The sequence below is a fragment of the Meles meles genome, chromosome 7 (genome assembly GCF_922984935.1).
Source record: "Meles meles chromosome 7, mMelMel3.1 paternal haplotype, whole genome shotgun sequence".
Classification (NCBI taxonomy): domain Eukaryota; kingdom Metazoa; phylum Chordata; class Mammalia; order Carnivora; family Mustelidae; genus Meles; species Meles meles.
This window is the reverse complement of record NC_060072.1, coordinates 16,633,108-16,651,198: the sequence shown is the minus strand read 5'-3', so window position 1 is coordinate 16,651,198 and position 18,091 is coordinate 16,633,108. Positions and strand designations below refer to the sequence as shown.

At 44.3% G+C, this 18,091-nt stretch overlaps 1 protein-coding gene across 1 annotated transcript in view; it reads left to right on the top strand.

The window, feature by feature from the left end:
- C7H12orf75 (chromosome 7 C12orf75 homolog) overlaps positions 1-16,684 on the top strand; it is a 42,697-nt gene extending 26,013 nt beyond the window's left edge. Inside the window, exons 3-6 of the mRNA XM_046012559.1 lie at positions 11,304-11,339; positions 12,155-12,234; positions 13,049-13,080; positions 15,783-16,684. Coding sequence (XP_045868515.1) covers positions 11,304-11,339; positions 12,155-12,234; positions 13,049-13,053 — 121 coding nt within the window. The 3' untranslated portion in view covers positions 13,054-13,080; positions 15,783-16,684. The remainder of the gene's footprint in view (positions 1-11,303; positions 11,340-12,154; positions 12,235-13,048; positions 13,081-15,782) is intronic.
- The last annotated feature ends 1,407 nt before the right edge of the window (positions 16,685-18,091 follow it).

The following is an 18,091-nucleotide window of genomic DNA, read 5'->3' as shown; positions in this document are numbered from 1 at the left end:
GCTGCCCATAAATAGTAGCTAGGATTATCAGATGTTTGCAGTGTTGTTGAAAAGACTTGGCAGAGGCTCGGTCATGAACACCTGAGAGTAGGAGAACCAGAACGTCACTGAAGTTAGGAAATACACTGTCCCATTGTTGGCCCATCAGTACATAGTCAGATTCTCCTTAGGTAGGGCCAGTGCCCTGGGAAGAGGAAGAGAGAAAACAGGTGGGTGTGTTCATCTCAGGGCAGACAGAGATGGTGGTGACCGGCAAGTGTTGCCAAAATGTTTGGCTGCAAGGCATGCCCTACGGGGCCGAGGAATGGGGAGAGGGGGAGAGTGCCTTCTTAGTATGGCAGGGGCGGGAGAGGGGAAGAGCAGAAAGGTGATTTTTTTTCCCCCCTCTAGGGAGTGAGATTGTCTACTGTAAAATGTCAGAGGTGAAGTAGTTCCAGGAACTAAGCTCCCAAAGCGGTCATGAGTTATTAATGTAGCAATACGAGTTGTTGGAATAGAGGAAGTCAGCAAAATGTGAAGCGAAGGTCGACTGGGTGATTTTCATGGAATTTAAAATTATCCAAGATAATGACTGTTCAGAAGAAAACCTTTGGGTCAGGGCCAAAAACCTTCAAGGTATTTGGGGCTGCTGTCACAGGGTTCCAATTCCCGGAGGAGAGGATTTGAGTGAAGGTGAAATCGGCCCCATCTGAAAGAGCTCAGGGGGGAGGTTGGGAGCCTGCTGGCTTCATCTTCCATTTGGAGACACTGGGATATTTCAAGCAAAGAGTTACCATGAGGGGAAAACAAAGTTTCTTAAGGTAAGGAGGTGCAGAGAACATTCCTGTCTTTAGCCAATGATGCTTCTACAGCCAATGCCGAAATAATCCCGAGCACCGTGTGCTTCTCAGAAGGAGAGCAGAAGGAAATTGGCTCTTGATCCATTGCTTCCAGACAAAGAGTGAATGTTATTCATATTTTCCAGTAGTACATTCTGGAAGAAAGAAAGGGACCCCTGTTGGCCAAGGGCTCATACAAAGAGAGAGATTTAAAGATAACTGTCCAAAGGGACTTTTGAATTTTGAAGAAATGAATGAGATTATTTAGACTCCAAAATAGTCTATGATAAAATATTAATCCTGTCCAAAATCACATATAATTAAGTGGTAAAATTGCCTGAAATCACCCTAAAAAAGCAGGAGCCATCATAAGAACATATTATAAAGAAGATTAAATGGTTAGATTTTATCTGGAGAGCTGTAGTGTCAAGGAAATAAACATTGTGAATTAATAAGCCTATTCCAAAATATTATTGTGAATGGCAGCTAAAAATAGAAAATTAGAGTTACGCACACTGTCTCCAGACGTTTCCATATTTAACTTTAGTGTTTACAAACCAAATAAGTTTGGCCTCTTCAGTGATATTGCAGATATGGAAAAAGAAAACACTGCACGCTGCTTTTCTACTTTTTAGATCATCACTAATAAGAATAGTTCTCTATTTAGAACGTTTTTCTTGATAAATAAGTAAGAAATAAATCTTTTCTTTTTCCACATAACTATGTTCATCTTGAAAGGCCAGGGAAATGAGAACTTGGTGAATTTTAAAGCCAGCTGTAGCCAGGCTGAAACAGAAGATGCTAACTGGAGCGGCCAGCTGCTGGCTAATAGTTCTCATCTATCTGTGTTTGTTCTTGAAAGTGCACGTAATGCATCAGTGCTATGCTTCCATCATTTTATCTTTGAAACCTTTTTTTTTTTTAGGTCACTTGCGATAGCTATTTTATTTTATTTTGTTCTATTTTTAAAATACTTTATTATTTATTTGACAGAGAGAGACACAGCTGGAGAGGGAACACAAGCAGGGGAAGTGGGAGAGAGAGAAGCAGGCTTCCTGCTGAGCAGGACCCCACCCCTTCCCCCCGCACTTATTTCAGGCTTTGATCCCTGGATTCGGGGATCGTGACTGAGCCGAAGGCAGACGTTTAACAACTGAGCCACCCGGGCGCCCCATGGGATAGCTATTTTACGCAACCCAGAAACCAAGGAAATACAGTGACATAAATATTTTGACTACCAGGTATTACTGAGGAAGAAAAAGTAGTGGCTTATATTTTATAGAGTAACTCTAAATAAGGTTTCTCTTCATCGAAGTGATAGGTGAAAGTGATAAGTGATCCTGAAGTGGTAAGAGGAAAATCACAGTAGAATGATCTAGAAAGTTGAAGTGTTCTATTTGGATATTTGGTTTTAAACAGGCATTCGCAACTACATTCATGCATAAAGGAGAGGCAGAAGGGAGCCAGCCTGCCCCAGAGAGCAACTACAGACACATAGCTGGTTTTGAGGCAGGCCATTTTCTGGAATCTTGACTTTAGAGAAGGCAGAGCTTGTTTATGTTTAGAGAAACTCAGGCTCTCTGGTTCATTTAGGAAAGGTCTGCATAGCTGGTCTGAAGCATACCGGTGTGCAGTGGCCTGATCAGTTAGGCATTCCGTCTGAGAAGGGCGGGTGTCAGCAAGCTCACAGGAAGTAGGCTAGAAGTATTGGATGGAGATGCTGAGACAGAAGAAAGCAGTTGTGAAACCTCAAGTTATCCAACCACCAGCTTAGTTGTAGTGGTTGCCGTTGGTTGGTGGGTTTTTTTTTTTTTTTTTTTCCTTTTTCTGACATGCCTGTGGGAGGGCCATGGGTTGGGTCAATTTTGGTGAGACAGAGATCACCAAACAGTCTACTACTCCGCAAGGGTGTGTCATTTTAAACTATCAACAGAGGATTTATCTTTTCAACCATCTCCAAAGTGGGGAGATCTGTTGACTTGTGGTCCACCCTCAGTAACCCTTGTCTCTGCAAACATCGTTGTTGATGCCATGACCTAGAACCTGAGTCAGCCTGTGAGCATGTCCTCTTACTCTGGGAAATTATCATGAGTCTCAAGGGGACGCTTTACCCTCAACACAGGCTTTCCCTGCGAGCAACTAGTCTTTGATAAAGAAGCTAAATCTTTGCCAACAAAAGGAGACCCAATTTTGGGGCACCTGAGTGGCTCAGTGGGTTAAAGCCTCTGCCTTCGGCTCAGGTCATGGTCTCAGGGTCCTGGGATCGAGCCCCACATCGGGCTCTCTGCTCAGCGGGGAGCCTCCTTCCCCCTCCCTCTCTCTGCCTGCCTCTCTGCCTACTTGTGATCTCTGTCTGTCAAATAAGTAAATAAAATAAAAAAAAAAAGGAGACCCTATTTTAATGAAATGCCCACTCTGTTTCTTAAACCTGGTCCAAAATTGTTCATATGCGTTCCACATGTCAGTTAGAAAGTTTCCTGTGGGGACGCCTGTGTGGCTCAGTTGGTTCAGCGGCTGCCTTCAGCTCAGGTCATGATCCCAGCATCCTGGGAGCGAGTCCCACATCAGGCTCCTTGCTTGACAGGGAGCTTGCTTCTCCCTCTGCCTCTGCCTGCCACTCTGTCTGCCTGTGCTCACTCGCTCTCTTTCCCTCTCTCTCTGACAAATAAATAAATAAAATCTTAAAAAAAAAAGAAGGTTCCTGTGGCTTTAAAGGTTTTCCTCATAAGATGGGAGGTGAGTTTATGATTAAGATGATTTCATTGTTAACATTTTTTTCTCAAAGATTACATCACTTTCCACACATTTCCAAATGCTATGTAGGATCAGAAACAAACAAAACACTGTCTTGATTCCAGAGAAAGCCACTTCCCCGCAGGCTTTCAGGCCTGCTCCCTCTGGAGAACACCAGGGCCTCCCACAAGTGTGCTCTGCGGAGAGTGGCTTACACGTAACCAGAAAATGGAGGGTATACTTGTTAAAATTAATTCAAGTCTGTTAGTCCTACTTTGCTCCTTTGTCCTGGGCACAACTGTGAAACAGACCCTGTTTATACCTGAACCCCAGCTCCTAGTTCTAACCCCTTCCCTCCGGTCCCCCTCCATTCTCTCTCATGTGCCTTTTCCCGTCCCCACCAACCAAGGCCGAGGCCCATGTGACTGATAATCCAGAACTTGAAATTACAACCTGAGCCAGTAAACGAAACTATATTTAAATCTTGGCCTTTCCAGACCCTTAAAGGTATTCAAATAGGTGTTTGCTCACACCACTGAATAAAAAAATGTCTGCCTGCCTCTTCACACTTTTCCTTCTCTCCCATGACTCTTGACTGAGGTGGGGAAACAGAATGAAGGGCGCCATGACTTTTGTTGTGTTGGGCGTTGAACTCTGTCAAGTGGAAAGACTTTTTTCTCTCAGCTGTTTCAGATTCAGTTCTACACTGTAGGGAGCACTTTGTAGCTCTTCGGTCCCTGGCTTGGCTAGAGATGGCTGTTTCAGCCTCTTCTGGTTCTCTTGCCTCTCACGAGGGCACTCGACTGGCCTAAATTAGAACTGAGGTGAAACGAAGCTGACTACTTTCCCCATCTTTGCTAGCCAGAAACTTCCAGTTTTTCCAGGAATGCCTTTGGGAGGGGGTGGGCTAGCTGGGTGGGGAGGCGTGGAGTTGGGTCCCTCACCTTGTTAGCCAGCCTCGTCCTGCCTCTGGACACAGAGAGAGTCAGAGCTCCGCGTGCTCCCAAGAGACAGACATACACCTGACCTGAGAGGAATGAGCTGCTATTGCAGAGCAATTGTAGGATTTTGTTGTTTATGTTACCAGAAGCCGAAGGCATGTGTGTGGGGCTGGCGTTCTAAGGGTAGGAGACCAAGGAGGAAGGAGTATATATACTGAGTTAGACTGAATTTATTGATAGTGTTGTATTTAATGGAGGTTCTGAATTTAACCATCTAGGTGCATGGAGGGGACCCTAACAAGTTAATTGTCCTGGTTAGCGAAACTCAAGATGCAGAGAGCTTACACTCTAACCAGGGGCGGAGTAGGCTAGAACTTTTGTGGGATGTTGGAGAGGCAGGAGTCCAAAGGCTTAAGGAGAAGAGAATGTTGGTGTGAATTTCTCAAGTATGACCTGCTCCCCACCACAGAGGATGCTCCCTCCACGAAAGCTTTGAGAAATCTGGGGAACACATAGTGAGAGGGTGTCCCCGTTAAGCTCTAGGGTGGTGTGGTCTTCTGTAAGGGCTGTGGCAGAGGAGACACTGGCCCTGGGGTGGGCTCTTTATCTCACCAGGCATGATGGGATCCCAGAGGACAGGATCACATTTCTACCAAGAGATAGAACTTATCCCCCTGAGACAAGGTGGGTACACTTGCCATCATGGACAGAGTGGGATGAAGGAGCAAAAAAAAGGGCTTATCCTGGAAGGCATTTTGATGATGGCTGGTTGGTTATGATCTCCCTAGGGATAAATGAGAAGGACAGCCTTCTATTTATTTTTTTTAAAAGATTTTATTTACTTATTTGAGAGAGAGAGACAGAAAGCAAGCATGAGCAGGAAGGAAGGGCAGAGGGAGAAGAAGTTTCCCCACCAAGCAGGGAGGCTGACTTGGGAACCCAGGACCCCAGAATCATGACCCAAGCTGAAGGCAGATGCTTAACTGACTGAGCCACTCAGGCACCCCTGAAGCACAGCCTTCTAAGGTTCATTTTCTCCCTCTCTATATTTTTATAAGAGGAAAGCTTCTGTCTGTAACCAGAAACCTACCTAACTTGAGTCACCACAGTGGAAAGGCCTAGCCACTTAACCCAGTTTCCAGACTGAAGTCAGACTCCCAGTGATTGAGGCCATGTTGCCTCGAGGGAACTTTCAACACTGGCTCCTGTAGGTACTGTAGATATCTCTCCACATCTTCCTCAAAGGGACTTGTGTCCATTTACTAGAGCAGTTATGTTCCTTCCCTACCAGAAAAAGAAATAAAAAGGATTACAGCGTCTCTAGGGGGAGTTGCAGAAGTTAGTGCTGGCACCAAAGACTTGAGAAAATGAAAACATGGAGAAACTTCTCACATAGCTGAGTTGATTATTTTCAATAAAGACCCTACAGCTTGAATAGCAGCTGAAATCACCCCTTCACGAGGTTTACAATAATCAAAATCACTCTCCAAAATAAACCGGCCTTCTGCACAGGTCATAGGCAAGTTAAATGGGGATGTCCTGGTAGAAACCTCATTCTCAAGGTTTCTTCCCCATTTCTGGTCCACTTCCCAGTCTTCAGTGCCTCTGCTTGTAGGTTCCTGGGTATTGTCTCCAGAACTGTTTCAAAACGATTCTTTGGGAGTGGCTTACTGTGACAGGAGGCTTATCCTAGTTGATGTGTGTACTTGCTCCTTTTCTACGGGAGCAAGATTATGGGGAAGGTGACTTTGTAGAGATATTTGGACCCGTTATCTTGTGAGGGGTGCTTGTTTTTGTTTTTGTTTTATGAGAGAGAGGGAGGGAGAGACAGAGAACACAAGTTGGGAGGAGGAGAGGAGGGAGAAGGGGAGAGAGAGAGAATCCCAAGCAGGCTCCATGCCCAGAGTGGGGCCTGACACTGGGCTCAATCCCACGACCTCCAGATCATGACCCCCACTGAAATCAAGAGTGGGACGCCACCCCAGCACCCCGTCGGGTGTTTTTTAAGTGCAGCAAAGCAGACTGACCTCTTTTCCAGGTCATGGACCATGCATTGGCCTTGGTTTCACTCTGTCGACAGTTCAATCTGCAGGCTCTTACCTCTAAGGGGAGTTTTGAGGCCAGATCTCCATCTTCATCCTTCCTGCCCTGTGTCAGTGCTGGCAGAAGATAAGGGAGTGATGCCTATTTCTGAGGACCTTTTGGACCATCTGTCCACGGCTGCTGTTCTCACAAAGTTAGGGGAGGTGTTGTGTTCTGCCTTCTCTCCCGCCACCCCCACTGACTTGGGGCACATATTTAGCAACTGAGCAACAGTCACAACTGCTGGCCTCCCAGGAGCCACTGCCCCTCTCCCTTAAGCTGTAGTGACCAGAAAAGAACATAATCAAGTCCTCAGTGAAAACCAGAAATTCCTCCATGGTGACGGGATGCTCTGGCTGGAGCGCGTGTCCCAGCCTGGCGTTCCGCAACAGCTGGGTTGAAGCAGGACCACAGACTATTTTCATGACTTCAGAAACCTGAAAGGAAATCAGCATGTGCCAGAAAGGAGACTGTGCAGGCTTACCAAAATGTAGAATTTATTCGGTTTTGATTCAGAGGACACAGGACCTCCACGCCCAAGCTCAGCTATCCTAGGCGCATCAGAAGTTCTCTTTGGCACTTGAATGTCCAAGAAGATATCTGCCAGGGGCACCTGGGTGGCTCAGTGGGTTAAAGCCTCTGCATTCGGCTCAGGTCATGATCTCAGGGTCCAGGATCGAGCCCCACATCAGGCTTTCTGCTCAGCAGTGAGTCTGCTTTCCCCTCTTTCTCTCTGCCTACTTGTGATCTTTGTCTGTCAAATAAATAAATAAAATCTTTAAAAAAAAGAAGATATCTGCCAGTGAATTATTAAGGTGGCTTGATAACAAAATCTTTCAAAATATGTTTTTTTTTAAAGATTTTATTTATTTATTTGACAGACAGAAATTACAAGTAGGCAGAGAGGCAGGCAGAGAGAGAGAGGAGGAAGCAGGCTCCCTGCTGAGCAGAGAGCCTGATGCGGGGCTCATGACCTGAGCCGAAGGCAGAGGCTTTAACCCACTGAGCCACCCAGGCGCCCCTCAAAATATGTTTTTTGAGGAGAAGAAACCTGCAGTGAGTCCTTAAAATGGGGTACAGTTGGGGCCACCCAGATATTCTGACAGTGTTCTTCAAAACTTGAGAATTCCCCCAAGGATTAGAATTTGGAAGGCTTGGTAAGAGTTTAGCAGTGTGCTAAGTTCAACAATAGCCCAGGTTTGAACTGCCCCAGGATAACATCCACTTCTCTTAGAGTAAGAGACGGCCTTTCAGGAATATTTACTGCTGCTTAGTAATTCTTCTTCTAATGCAGTTGGGGCAGGATCTGTCACCCCACTGGTAGGATGCTGTCCTCTTGGACATGGATGGGACAGCATTTGGTCCCCAGGCAGATAAACATACTGGCTTGGACCTGTCTGTTCCCAAGGAGATTGGTTTTAGACCAAGCACTATTTTCTGATTTAACCTCAGTCTGGACTTGGGTGTCCAGATGAAAAGATTCTAACATAACTGTCCATCAGAACAATTTTTGTACTTGGATAACAAATGAGTTCCAGAAATCCAACAAGTTCTACAGAGATCAGTTGTCCCTGGAGCAGCTGGACGTTTCTTCTAATGCTAGCAAAATATTGACTAAGACTCTTAACTGTCTCGCTTCCTTCTTTCTGTGAGTGGGATGAAAGAGCTGGAGAGACCCAGCTTGGGAGATGAGGGTGTTTCTCTCACGCACTGAGTGTGGGCTCACAGTTTGTGAAGCAGGAGTCGGAATCACACAGAATGGATACCCAGCTGTGTAACCGTGGCCGTGCTGCTCAACCTATCAGAGCCTCAGCTTTTCATTAAAATGTGGCTGGGCCGCTTGTGTGGCTCAGTCGGTTAAGCATCTGACTCTTGATTTTTGGCTCAGGTCATGATCTTGGGGTCCCGGGATCCAGCCCCATGCTGGGCTCCACACTCAGTTCGGAGTCTGCTTGGGATTCCCTCTCTCTCTGCCCCTCCCCCACTTGCTCTCTCTCCTTCTCTTTCTAAAATAGATAAATAAAAATTTTTAAAAAGGTGGCTCATCCCTGCTGTGCAGGATTGTGACGAGGAGGGAAGAAAACTATACCATAGCACCAGCAGGTGTCCGTGCAGTTCCTTGGGAGGCTGTGAGGATGAGGGGATGCTCGAAGCTTCTGCGGGAGTGGCGTGGAGGCATCCCCAGGTCAGGAGCAGCCAGCAGGCTGGTTTGTCACTGGTGGTGTTTTTACTTTTCCATCTTCCCGTTGGAGAGGCAAGTGGTGAATTAGAGTGTGGAGCATGCTTTTTGGTGTCAGATGGGGTTTAGATGTCAGTCTTAACTTGTTGGACTCGCATACTTATTAATTACATGGCTCTGTGGGCCTATTTTCCCAGGTCTAAACTCTCAGAGCTGTTGTGAGAAATCACACTGATGCCCATGAAGTATCCTGCCCTGTATCTGACATGCAGGAAAGACGCCACGATGCTGCCATTTTTACCTGTGTGGTCTTCATACTGTAGAATAACTGTTTGTGGAAGGAGCGGATAAAGCCGCAGTCTCATATGTCGGGGGCGTATATACAAAGGCAGGCATTGTAACTTATTTGAAGGCTCAGAAGAGTATACGTCCAATGAGTCTTTATAAATGGTATTGTTAATGATTTAGTAATATATCTGAAGCTTAATTTATTATCCAATACTTACGGCAGCTACATCATCATTTCCTGCAAGTTAGATGTACAAGGTTGTTGATTAATTTTATAATGGACACAGAGTGGGTTTCAGGGTATTGAATACTTTATAAGAGATAGCAGGTTAAAAATAGTTTACTGTTTTCTTACATTTGGGGGAGTTAAAATATATTTTAAAACCTTTAATAATATATCCTTAGGTAGAGTTAGACAAGGGGAGAAAGAATTAAAATAAACAGAGTTGGGGGCACCTGGGTGGCTCAGTGGGTTAAGCCTCTGCCTTTGGCTCAGGTCATGATCCCAGGGTCCTGGGATTGAGCCCCGCATCGGGCTCTCTGCTCAGCGGGGAGCCTGCTTCCCCACCTCTCTCTGTCTGCCTGTCTGTCTACTTGTGATCTCTGTCTGTCAAATAAAAAATAAAATCTTTTAAAAAAAGTAAACAGAGTTGGATATGAAAAGAATAGCTATGCCAGGAAACGAGACATTGTATGTGTCCAAAACTACCAGTGACCTGTAGCTTCAGAAACAATGTCATGATGGCATTAGCCATTTGGAACCTGTGGTAGACAGTCCTAACATACTCCGCCGAGTTAGTCACCATCATTTCCCCGTTGTCTATCCTAATGGGTTATAAATCCATTTTAATTAAAAGTGGTGAACAACCACTTCAATAAGCATAACCCCATTTCTAATACAGTATGGCTTTGACACCTTTGAATTAAAAAGATCCAACTTTAGCAGGAGATGAGGGAAGTTGACAATTATCGGGTGAATTTAGGTTGTGTGCTTGATTGGATAAATTGGATCTCAAGGTGGGTTTTGCACTCGATTGGAGTATTAGCTGTGGGCGTGGCCAGGGTTCCACGGATGATTTCCAAATCTGTACCTCCCTTCTTTGTAGACTGGAGACTTACTGGCAGATGCAAAGAAGCAAAATCTCCCGTACATGTACATTGGGAACATTCACAGCTTTTAAATGGGTAAAACCATGATTAGACAGTCCCTAAAATGTATAGATTCAGAAGCTGTTTTGATTTTTTTCCTTTCTTTCTTTTTGGCTGAAGCCCTTTAGAATTACATGTTGGGTTCAGCCAGATACATTTCAATCTTGGGGTTTTTTTCTTTAAGGAAAGTAACTTATGTATGCTAACTAGTGCTTGAAGGAAAGTTTCCTGATCCTTTTAGAAATATGCCAAGGAATATCAGCAGAATATGAATTCCTCTCATGTAAGGAAAGAAGCTGTGCATTTTAAAAATAGTGATTCCCTCTAAAAATTTCCTTTTAAGCATTTCCTCCTTCTCTGTGCACATCATGTATAAAATGACTTTTTTTTAGATAGAAGGAAATCAAATGGACACAAGCTCTTCTGCCCTAAAGAAATCTTTCGTACATCGAGTGGTGTCATGAGTGGCAGGAGGATCACAGAACCTGTCCCCTAGGACTGGAGGGGACCTTAGGAATCATCTGGTTGACCACCTCAGTCTGTAGATGAGATGCAGGCAGGCCGCTTGCCCACAGCCTGTCTGTGCTGAGAGCACGCCCACGACAAGAACCTCGGCTTCCTGACGCCAGGTCACTGTGCTTTTTGCAATCTCGGTCGCCCTCTGTATGTCCTTTTGTTTAGGACTTGGACTTTTTGGCATTTGCTGGATTTACACATTTTGTTAAGGAGAAAATGGCTAATTTTAAAAAATATTTTATTTATTTGACAGAGAGAAATCACAACTAGGCAGAGAGACAGGCAGAGAGAGAGGAGGAAGCAGGCTCCCCGCGGAGCAGAGAGCCCGATGCAGGGCTCGATCCCAGGACCCTGGGATCATGACCTGAGCCGAAGGCAGAGGCTTTAACCCACTGGGCCACCCAGGCGCCCCGAAAATGGCTAATTTTTAAATGCATGAGTGATTGAGGTGGAAAGTGTGTTACAAACATACTTGATGGCAGAACTTGAATGAACTCAATTGACTCTTTCTTAGTTACCCTCTTTTACTCATAACCAAAAATGAAGTGTCTGACTATGGGACCAGATGGCTTATAGCATATATTTTTGACCTTTTAGAACAGAAGAATCGATAACGGAAGACGACAAGAGGAGGTATGTTTAACATTGAAGCTGGCTTTAATTTGAATAATTTTCGCTATTGTCCATGGATTAATTTAATGCATGGATATAATTTAACACTGTATGTAGTACATGATCAATAACACAGATTATACCCAGACAGCTTCTGGCACAGAGAATACAGGTAGGAGGGTGTGATCTGAAAAAGAACTTGCCCTGGGTTCATAATCTTTGCCTTTAGGCAAGCTTGGGTTTTGTCCTGTGCACATGGCCTGTGCTAGTTTCTATCATGTGGCCTTTGGATGTGCTCTTCTCTCCATCAGATGACTTCATTCACTCTCCCTGCCCACTCCACCCTCCCTCTCCTCCTCTGGTGGTCTGCACCCTACTCTCATTACTCATTAGCTCTCTCTCCTCCCCTCCTTTCATGTTTGTATCTACCTCCAGGGAAATGTTCTGTGTGTCCACAGCACCTACTACCACGCTGACCACTCTGAATTCTTCATGAACGTTGATGGATTAACCATACGATGTTACTCTATGGATATTTGTTCCTTTACGAAATAATAAACATCCCGATGTCTTTTCCTCTTTCTCATAACAAGTGAAATATCTGAAAATTCTATTCACTTAACTTAGCTTTCTTTTTTCATGTAGAGCTTCTTTTTAACATAGAAAATTTATATTTCCAAGGGCAATAATGTTCTAAATTCTACTTTTGGAAAGTCTTGAGTTATTTTAATAGTTCTGTAATTGTTGGCAGTACTCCATGCTTCTATCATTTTCTGCAGATACAGAATATCATTGATAATGGTCTGATTTTTCCGTCTCTGCTTGTTTTCTCTAAGAAACTATGGAGGGGTGTATGTCGGGCTGCCATCCGAGGCTGTCGATATGGTATCCAACCAAACAAAGACTGTACGAAAAAGTAAGTAAAATGGTGAGATTTACTTTCTCTCAATATGTATCTTTTTGTTTTGTGAAAAAAAAATATGAAATTTATATTTCAGCATGCCTGACTCAACCTACATATTACTCAGTTGCTGTTAATCATGTAGAAAAAGCCATTATCTGTTCATTGTAATCATTCGTTGAAATTGCCACCTGTGTGATGAGAGAAGTTCCAGAGCAAAATTTAGCTTCTGTTTGTGGTTATGTTCCATGGATGAAACAAATTCTTCTCCATGGGTAAATTTACATTTGTTGTTAATTTCAGTGATGATCCGTATGACAATGAAAACAAATTTTTTTTAAGTTTATGGAGTTTTTGTAGAAATACAGGTAAATTCTTATAACATATTCCTGTAATGTACTGATAGATGTCTGATGGTTAGAGGGAAATCAACTGCATATTGTATAATTAAATGAAGGGAGGCCCCTTTTTGTTTCAACAGGTAGTAATCGTGAGGCTAATGTCTTTTTGGTAATAGGCTCCAATAACAGTAGCCACAGAGCTAGCTTCTGGCTTAAATGTGGGACTCCTGGTAAAGAATGCTGGTTTACCAACCGCTATACAGTTGTCTGATGCATAGTTTTAAAGGACTGTTAATATGTTTCATTTACACACAGGCTGTGTTATTACCTTATTTCAGTGTACTATAGTTCTTTGTTCCTCATCACTGTTTTTCTGCATTGTCATCTTAGCAAATACATATATGTCACTAATCTTTGTTGTTTTATAGGAAACTAGACTGTGATCTTTATAATCTGAACATTTAACTTTTCTTAATTTTCTCTTTAAGATTAGAAGAAAATATGACTCCATAACCAAGAGGTACTGTATTTTTTCTGAATCATTTTACATATTTAGCCTTGATGATGAGTCAACTGTAGATACTGTTGCTAGCTCTTTCTGAAAATCTTGAACTTCAAGATTAAGAGGGGTCTTATCTTGTGGTTTAATCTATAAATGGATCATGTAATATTGTAAAGGGGTCTTTGATAATTAGATCAGTTTTCTTTGCAATTACTTTTATTTTTTGTTTTATTTTGCTTCAGGTGCAAACTCATTTAATAAGTAAACCTAACTCATTTAATAAGAACAAGCTAAGTGTTTGCCTAAAACATGAGGGTTTCACTCTTCACTGCCAGAAACTGAGGTGCTAAGACTTTGGAAATGACAGATAGGGAGGTAGAATTATCCTAAGAAGAGCAGGAACAAGGACAGGAGAAAACAAGCTCTCCTTTATTAACCCTCTGTGTGCCAGTTTCTAAAAGATCCCATGCAGGATTTTCATAGAGGCAGAAAGTCTCAGTTTATCTGGTCCAGCGAGGCACATGATGCTTGGTTCCCCGCTGCCTCTCAGTCTTGCTGACTGACACCTGGCCTCTTGAGTATCCCATGATCAGGAATGCCCTACCTCCTGAGATAGCCCATTCTCTTTTGGGAGTCAGACAACCTTGGATATGAATTCAGGCTCTTTCACTTACTAGCGGGGCAAGTTACTTTCCCCTTGTCGCCTCCATTTTATATTCTGTAAAATGGCACCAATACTTAGCTTGAAGGCGTTGTTAGGATTCCATATGAAATGAATGATTGTTTCTGTGATATTGTTAGGATTCAATATGATATAAATGGTAGTTCCGGTGATTGTTGTTTTCATCATCCCACTCTTCTGTTTTGTAACAACAATCCAGGCTTTGGCAGACTCAAAGCAAAACTGACTTTACACAGAACCCACTTCTTGCTAAGGGCCCGTTACTGAAGCTGGTGTTTGGGTTGGGGAGGGGTCACGGGATAAACTTAACAGGTGGAGACAAATAAGCTTTCCCACTGGGGGAGAGGGACAGAGACTGTAAGCAGTTTCTTCCTAACAAGAGTCACAACAGTCTTGGGTAGCCAGTTCTTCGAAGACCATCTCCTCAAGGTGAAAGCTTTATGGAGCTTTATTCCCTAGTGCCCATGACCACATTGTGGAGTTTGAGTTTCTGTTTGGACATTTGCTGAGATTTTCTATTTCTAGTACTTTTAGGAGTTCTAACCCTCTAGGTTCCCTGCCAGTTTTCCACCATGCAGAAGTACTTTTGTTATTTGCATCAAATAGAAAAGACAGTCTAGTTGAGTCAAGCATATGTTACCCTCCTGAAAATGGGTTGTTTTTCAAAAAGGATGGGAACAGAGTGGAAAGAGGTGTCACGTAGCTAGGTATCAGGAGGTGTGGTAACTCTGTCACTAACACAGGACCTCGGAGGAATCCCTAACTTCCTCTCAGGCTTTTTCAAGTTTGGTTTTCTCGTGGGACGGTTGGACAAGATGGTTGTTCAACTTTGTGTGTGGATCTCAAATTCCCTGATAACAATTTAGCAATCTTGCTGGTAAACCAGCCCACAACTTGAGACTGCTAGCTAAAATATCTCTTTATTGCCTGTGACTATAAACATATTTTATTGTCATCCCTGTCCGTTTGAATTGACTGAAAAGTGCTCTAAGTTGAAAGGCTGTCCTTTTTCCATAGTTGGTAAGCATCTGCCATGATACTTGCCTGCAGTATGTTTGAGCTCATGGCTTTCTGGGCTTAAATTATTGGAAAGAGGGGAGCCAGGGCTGGCTCAGTCTGTTAAGTGTCTGCCTTCGGCTCAGGTCTTGATCCCAGGATCCTGGAATGGAGCCCCACTTTGGGCTCCCTGCTCAATGGGGAGTCTGCTTCTCTCTCTCCCTCTGCTATTCTTCCTGCTTGTGTTCTCTCTCTCTCTCTCTCAAATAAATAAATACATAAATAAAACCTTTTTTTAAAAAAAGTAATTGGACAGGAACACTGAGGAGAAGACTGTCCTTTGCAGAGGAAGCTATTTTATGGAAAGGATTGGAGACACTTTTTTTGACCAACATGTCAAATCTCTCAAAATAATGATACTAAACTACCTCAATGACCGGCGTTCAAAGTTATTTTGGTGAATTTTTGAAGCAAATTGAGGAATGACTTCAGAATCTGTTACAATACTTACATCGCGGTACAAATGTGTAGTTTCTTCTACAAATGACCCTCGGCTGGGCGTTATGCCCACCTAGATGTACGGAGCACCCGGGCGCAGGGGATGCTCTCAGATGCCCGTGGAGGGACTAGCTGGAGCCGGTTCTCCTGGGAGAGCTGGACAGAGCGTGGAGGGCTGCCCCTCTCCTAGCAGGGTCTGACCCCGCAGGGGGAGGGATGGCATCACGGCTGAGCAGTCTGTATCCTTAAATTGGGTGATGTTGAAGTGCAGCGTGGCCTGGCCATTATCACATCATATTTTACTTCGAAGTTCATCAGTCTCTGTCCCCACGGCTCTTCATCGCTTTTGTAAAGTGTCATCTGTGCTTAGCACTGTGCCGGCCACATACTCAGTCTTAAGTATTGAGTGACTCTTGGAGGTGTGTTTTACTGAGAAGAAAATCAGTAAATAATTTGTAGGCTTAAAGCTGATTTTTTTTTTTTCTAAGCCGTCCTTTGTTAAGCTTGCTGACTCTTTTTCCTCTTCTGTTTGTGGTCTTCACAGCTTGCTCATTAAGACTTGGAAGGAATAGCACTCCACGGGCCGTCCTGACGTGCACAGAAGTTTCCAAGGAAATTCTACTTGGTCGCCCTCTCTGCCTCCCCTCTCCACCCCACCCAAATTCTCAAGTTGTAGTTGAACCCACGGGTACATGTAGAATGTTGTGGTCCTAGAAAGGAATCGGATAAACAATGCACAGGTCTCTGGAACTTTCTGGGGTCCTCCTGAGAAAAACAGGCTGACAAACTGCTGGTGTCTGGAGCCGGCCTGCTGTGTCTGGCGGCATTTTCTCCCTGGCTATTCAACGCAGCTCATGAGAATCATATCTTTTCACCGATACTTTTTTGATAGTTTTTATATAATGAGATCCATATTCTATTTATAACTTCAGCGAAGAAGGCACTATAAATGAACTCCCTAAAGTAATATATTTGTGGGTTACCTTTCACTATTTTTATGTTACATTGATTTTTAGCTGTGAAATGGTTAAATTGATTCTTACTTTTCTCTTTTCCCTTTTTTACTTTGGGTTTTCTCCTTTCTGTAAGTGTCAGAGACTGTCTTCTGTTAGGAACAACGTATGACCTTGCAATGTTGAAAAAAGCCACCGAAATTTGCATGCCCTACGCACATTTTGATTAACTTTCCATTTTCTGTAGTTGAAGGCTGACGTCACCGCAAATCCTTCACAGTCATTGATCCTCCCACCCTCCTCTGTGGGATCCCGGCCTCCCTTCGTGTTAATCCTATGCTATTTTCAACGACTTGTGACTGATGGTTAGTTAGTGGGGTGTTTGGAAAGCTCTTAATCTGAGGCTGGCCACGTGTAGCCATTTGGTACTACGATGTAGATTACTCAGTTTACCAATATATTTCAACAATTAAAACATTTTTATCCCTCTTTACCTGGATTTCATCATTGTTTTTTTTTTTTAAAGTTCACTTTCAAAGAAGTCACACATTGTGTATAGACACTATATCAGTCTGTAAAGGTAGGGAATAAATAGGCTACCATGGAAAACCAAAATTTTTCATAAGAAGGAAAAGATTATCTTATAAATCTGGTCCATAGGGATATCAAATTTGTAAAATATCAGAAGTGATCTTCTGAGCCGGTGGTGAGAGCTGAGTCTCGGATCTTGCTTTCAGTGGCTGCTGGCTGCACGCATGTGACGAGCCCTAAGACCCAGCTCCGAGGAGAACGTAAAGCACTCCTAGGGGCTCTTGGTCCTACTAGCTGTCGTCGGTATTTTATTAAGACAGTTTATTGGGAGGAGGTTCAAGATGGCAACATGGGAGGATCCCAGCCTCGTCTCCTCCCACAGACGCAAAAATCTACAGCGACATACGAAACCGCTCCCTCTGAAAACAGAACAGCGAGCAGCTCCACAGCAGAGGATAAAAGGGCCATATCGGGATGGGTGGGAGGGGCAGAGGCATGGTCTTGCAAGAAACCCCAGGCTAGGCACAAAGACCAGCAGCTGGGAGGGATCTCATTACTACAGAGCTTATCCCTGAGGAGGGAGGGCTTTGTGCTCCACATCGGATACCGTGTTAAACTGCATCAGAGGGATGAGCACCCAAAGCACCCACAGGGCTTACGGCCAGGGGATCCACAGGGCTTTAGGGAGTGGAAAATCCATTTTTAAAGGCTCATGTACAGACCCACTTAACCCAGGACCCATCATGAAACCCCGACCATATACTTAGGAGACTCATTTGTTAACCCTAGCGTGTCTGCCAGAGTGACAAGAATCTGTTGGGCCTCTCTGGGGACAGAGGTGCTTGGTCAGACACCAATTTTGCATTCTCCTTCTGCCTTGTTGGGACTAGTGCTAGGGGGTGGTGGTCGCCATTTTTATCCACCCCTTTCCCCACCCCAGCCCGATACCTCTGGCGGAGGTCCTGCCCCTGTGCACCACAGCAGAGAGTGACCCTGCCCTGGGGGGAGGTACCTTCCCCCACACCCACTTTGCCATCCAGAGGACATGAACCCCCCACACCGGGGAAGCCCTCGATCCCCTGGCTCTGGCGGCTGAGGACGATTGTGCTCTGGACCCCATGGGTCTGACACAGACAGTCCTTGACAGGTCACCCCTAGGCCACTGTACAAACAGTAGATGGAAACACTCTCAGCCTTCATGGGAAAGAAGCATAGTTTCTTGTCCCGGAGCTCTGGCCTGAGGGACAGGCTATAGGTCTGGCATATAGTCCTAGGCCACAGAGGCGCCCCCAGGGAAGACGGGCAGGGAGATAACCATATTCGTGGCCACACATACCACCCCGAAAGGAGCTTATATACCTCTAAAGCC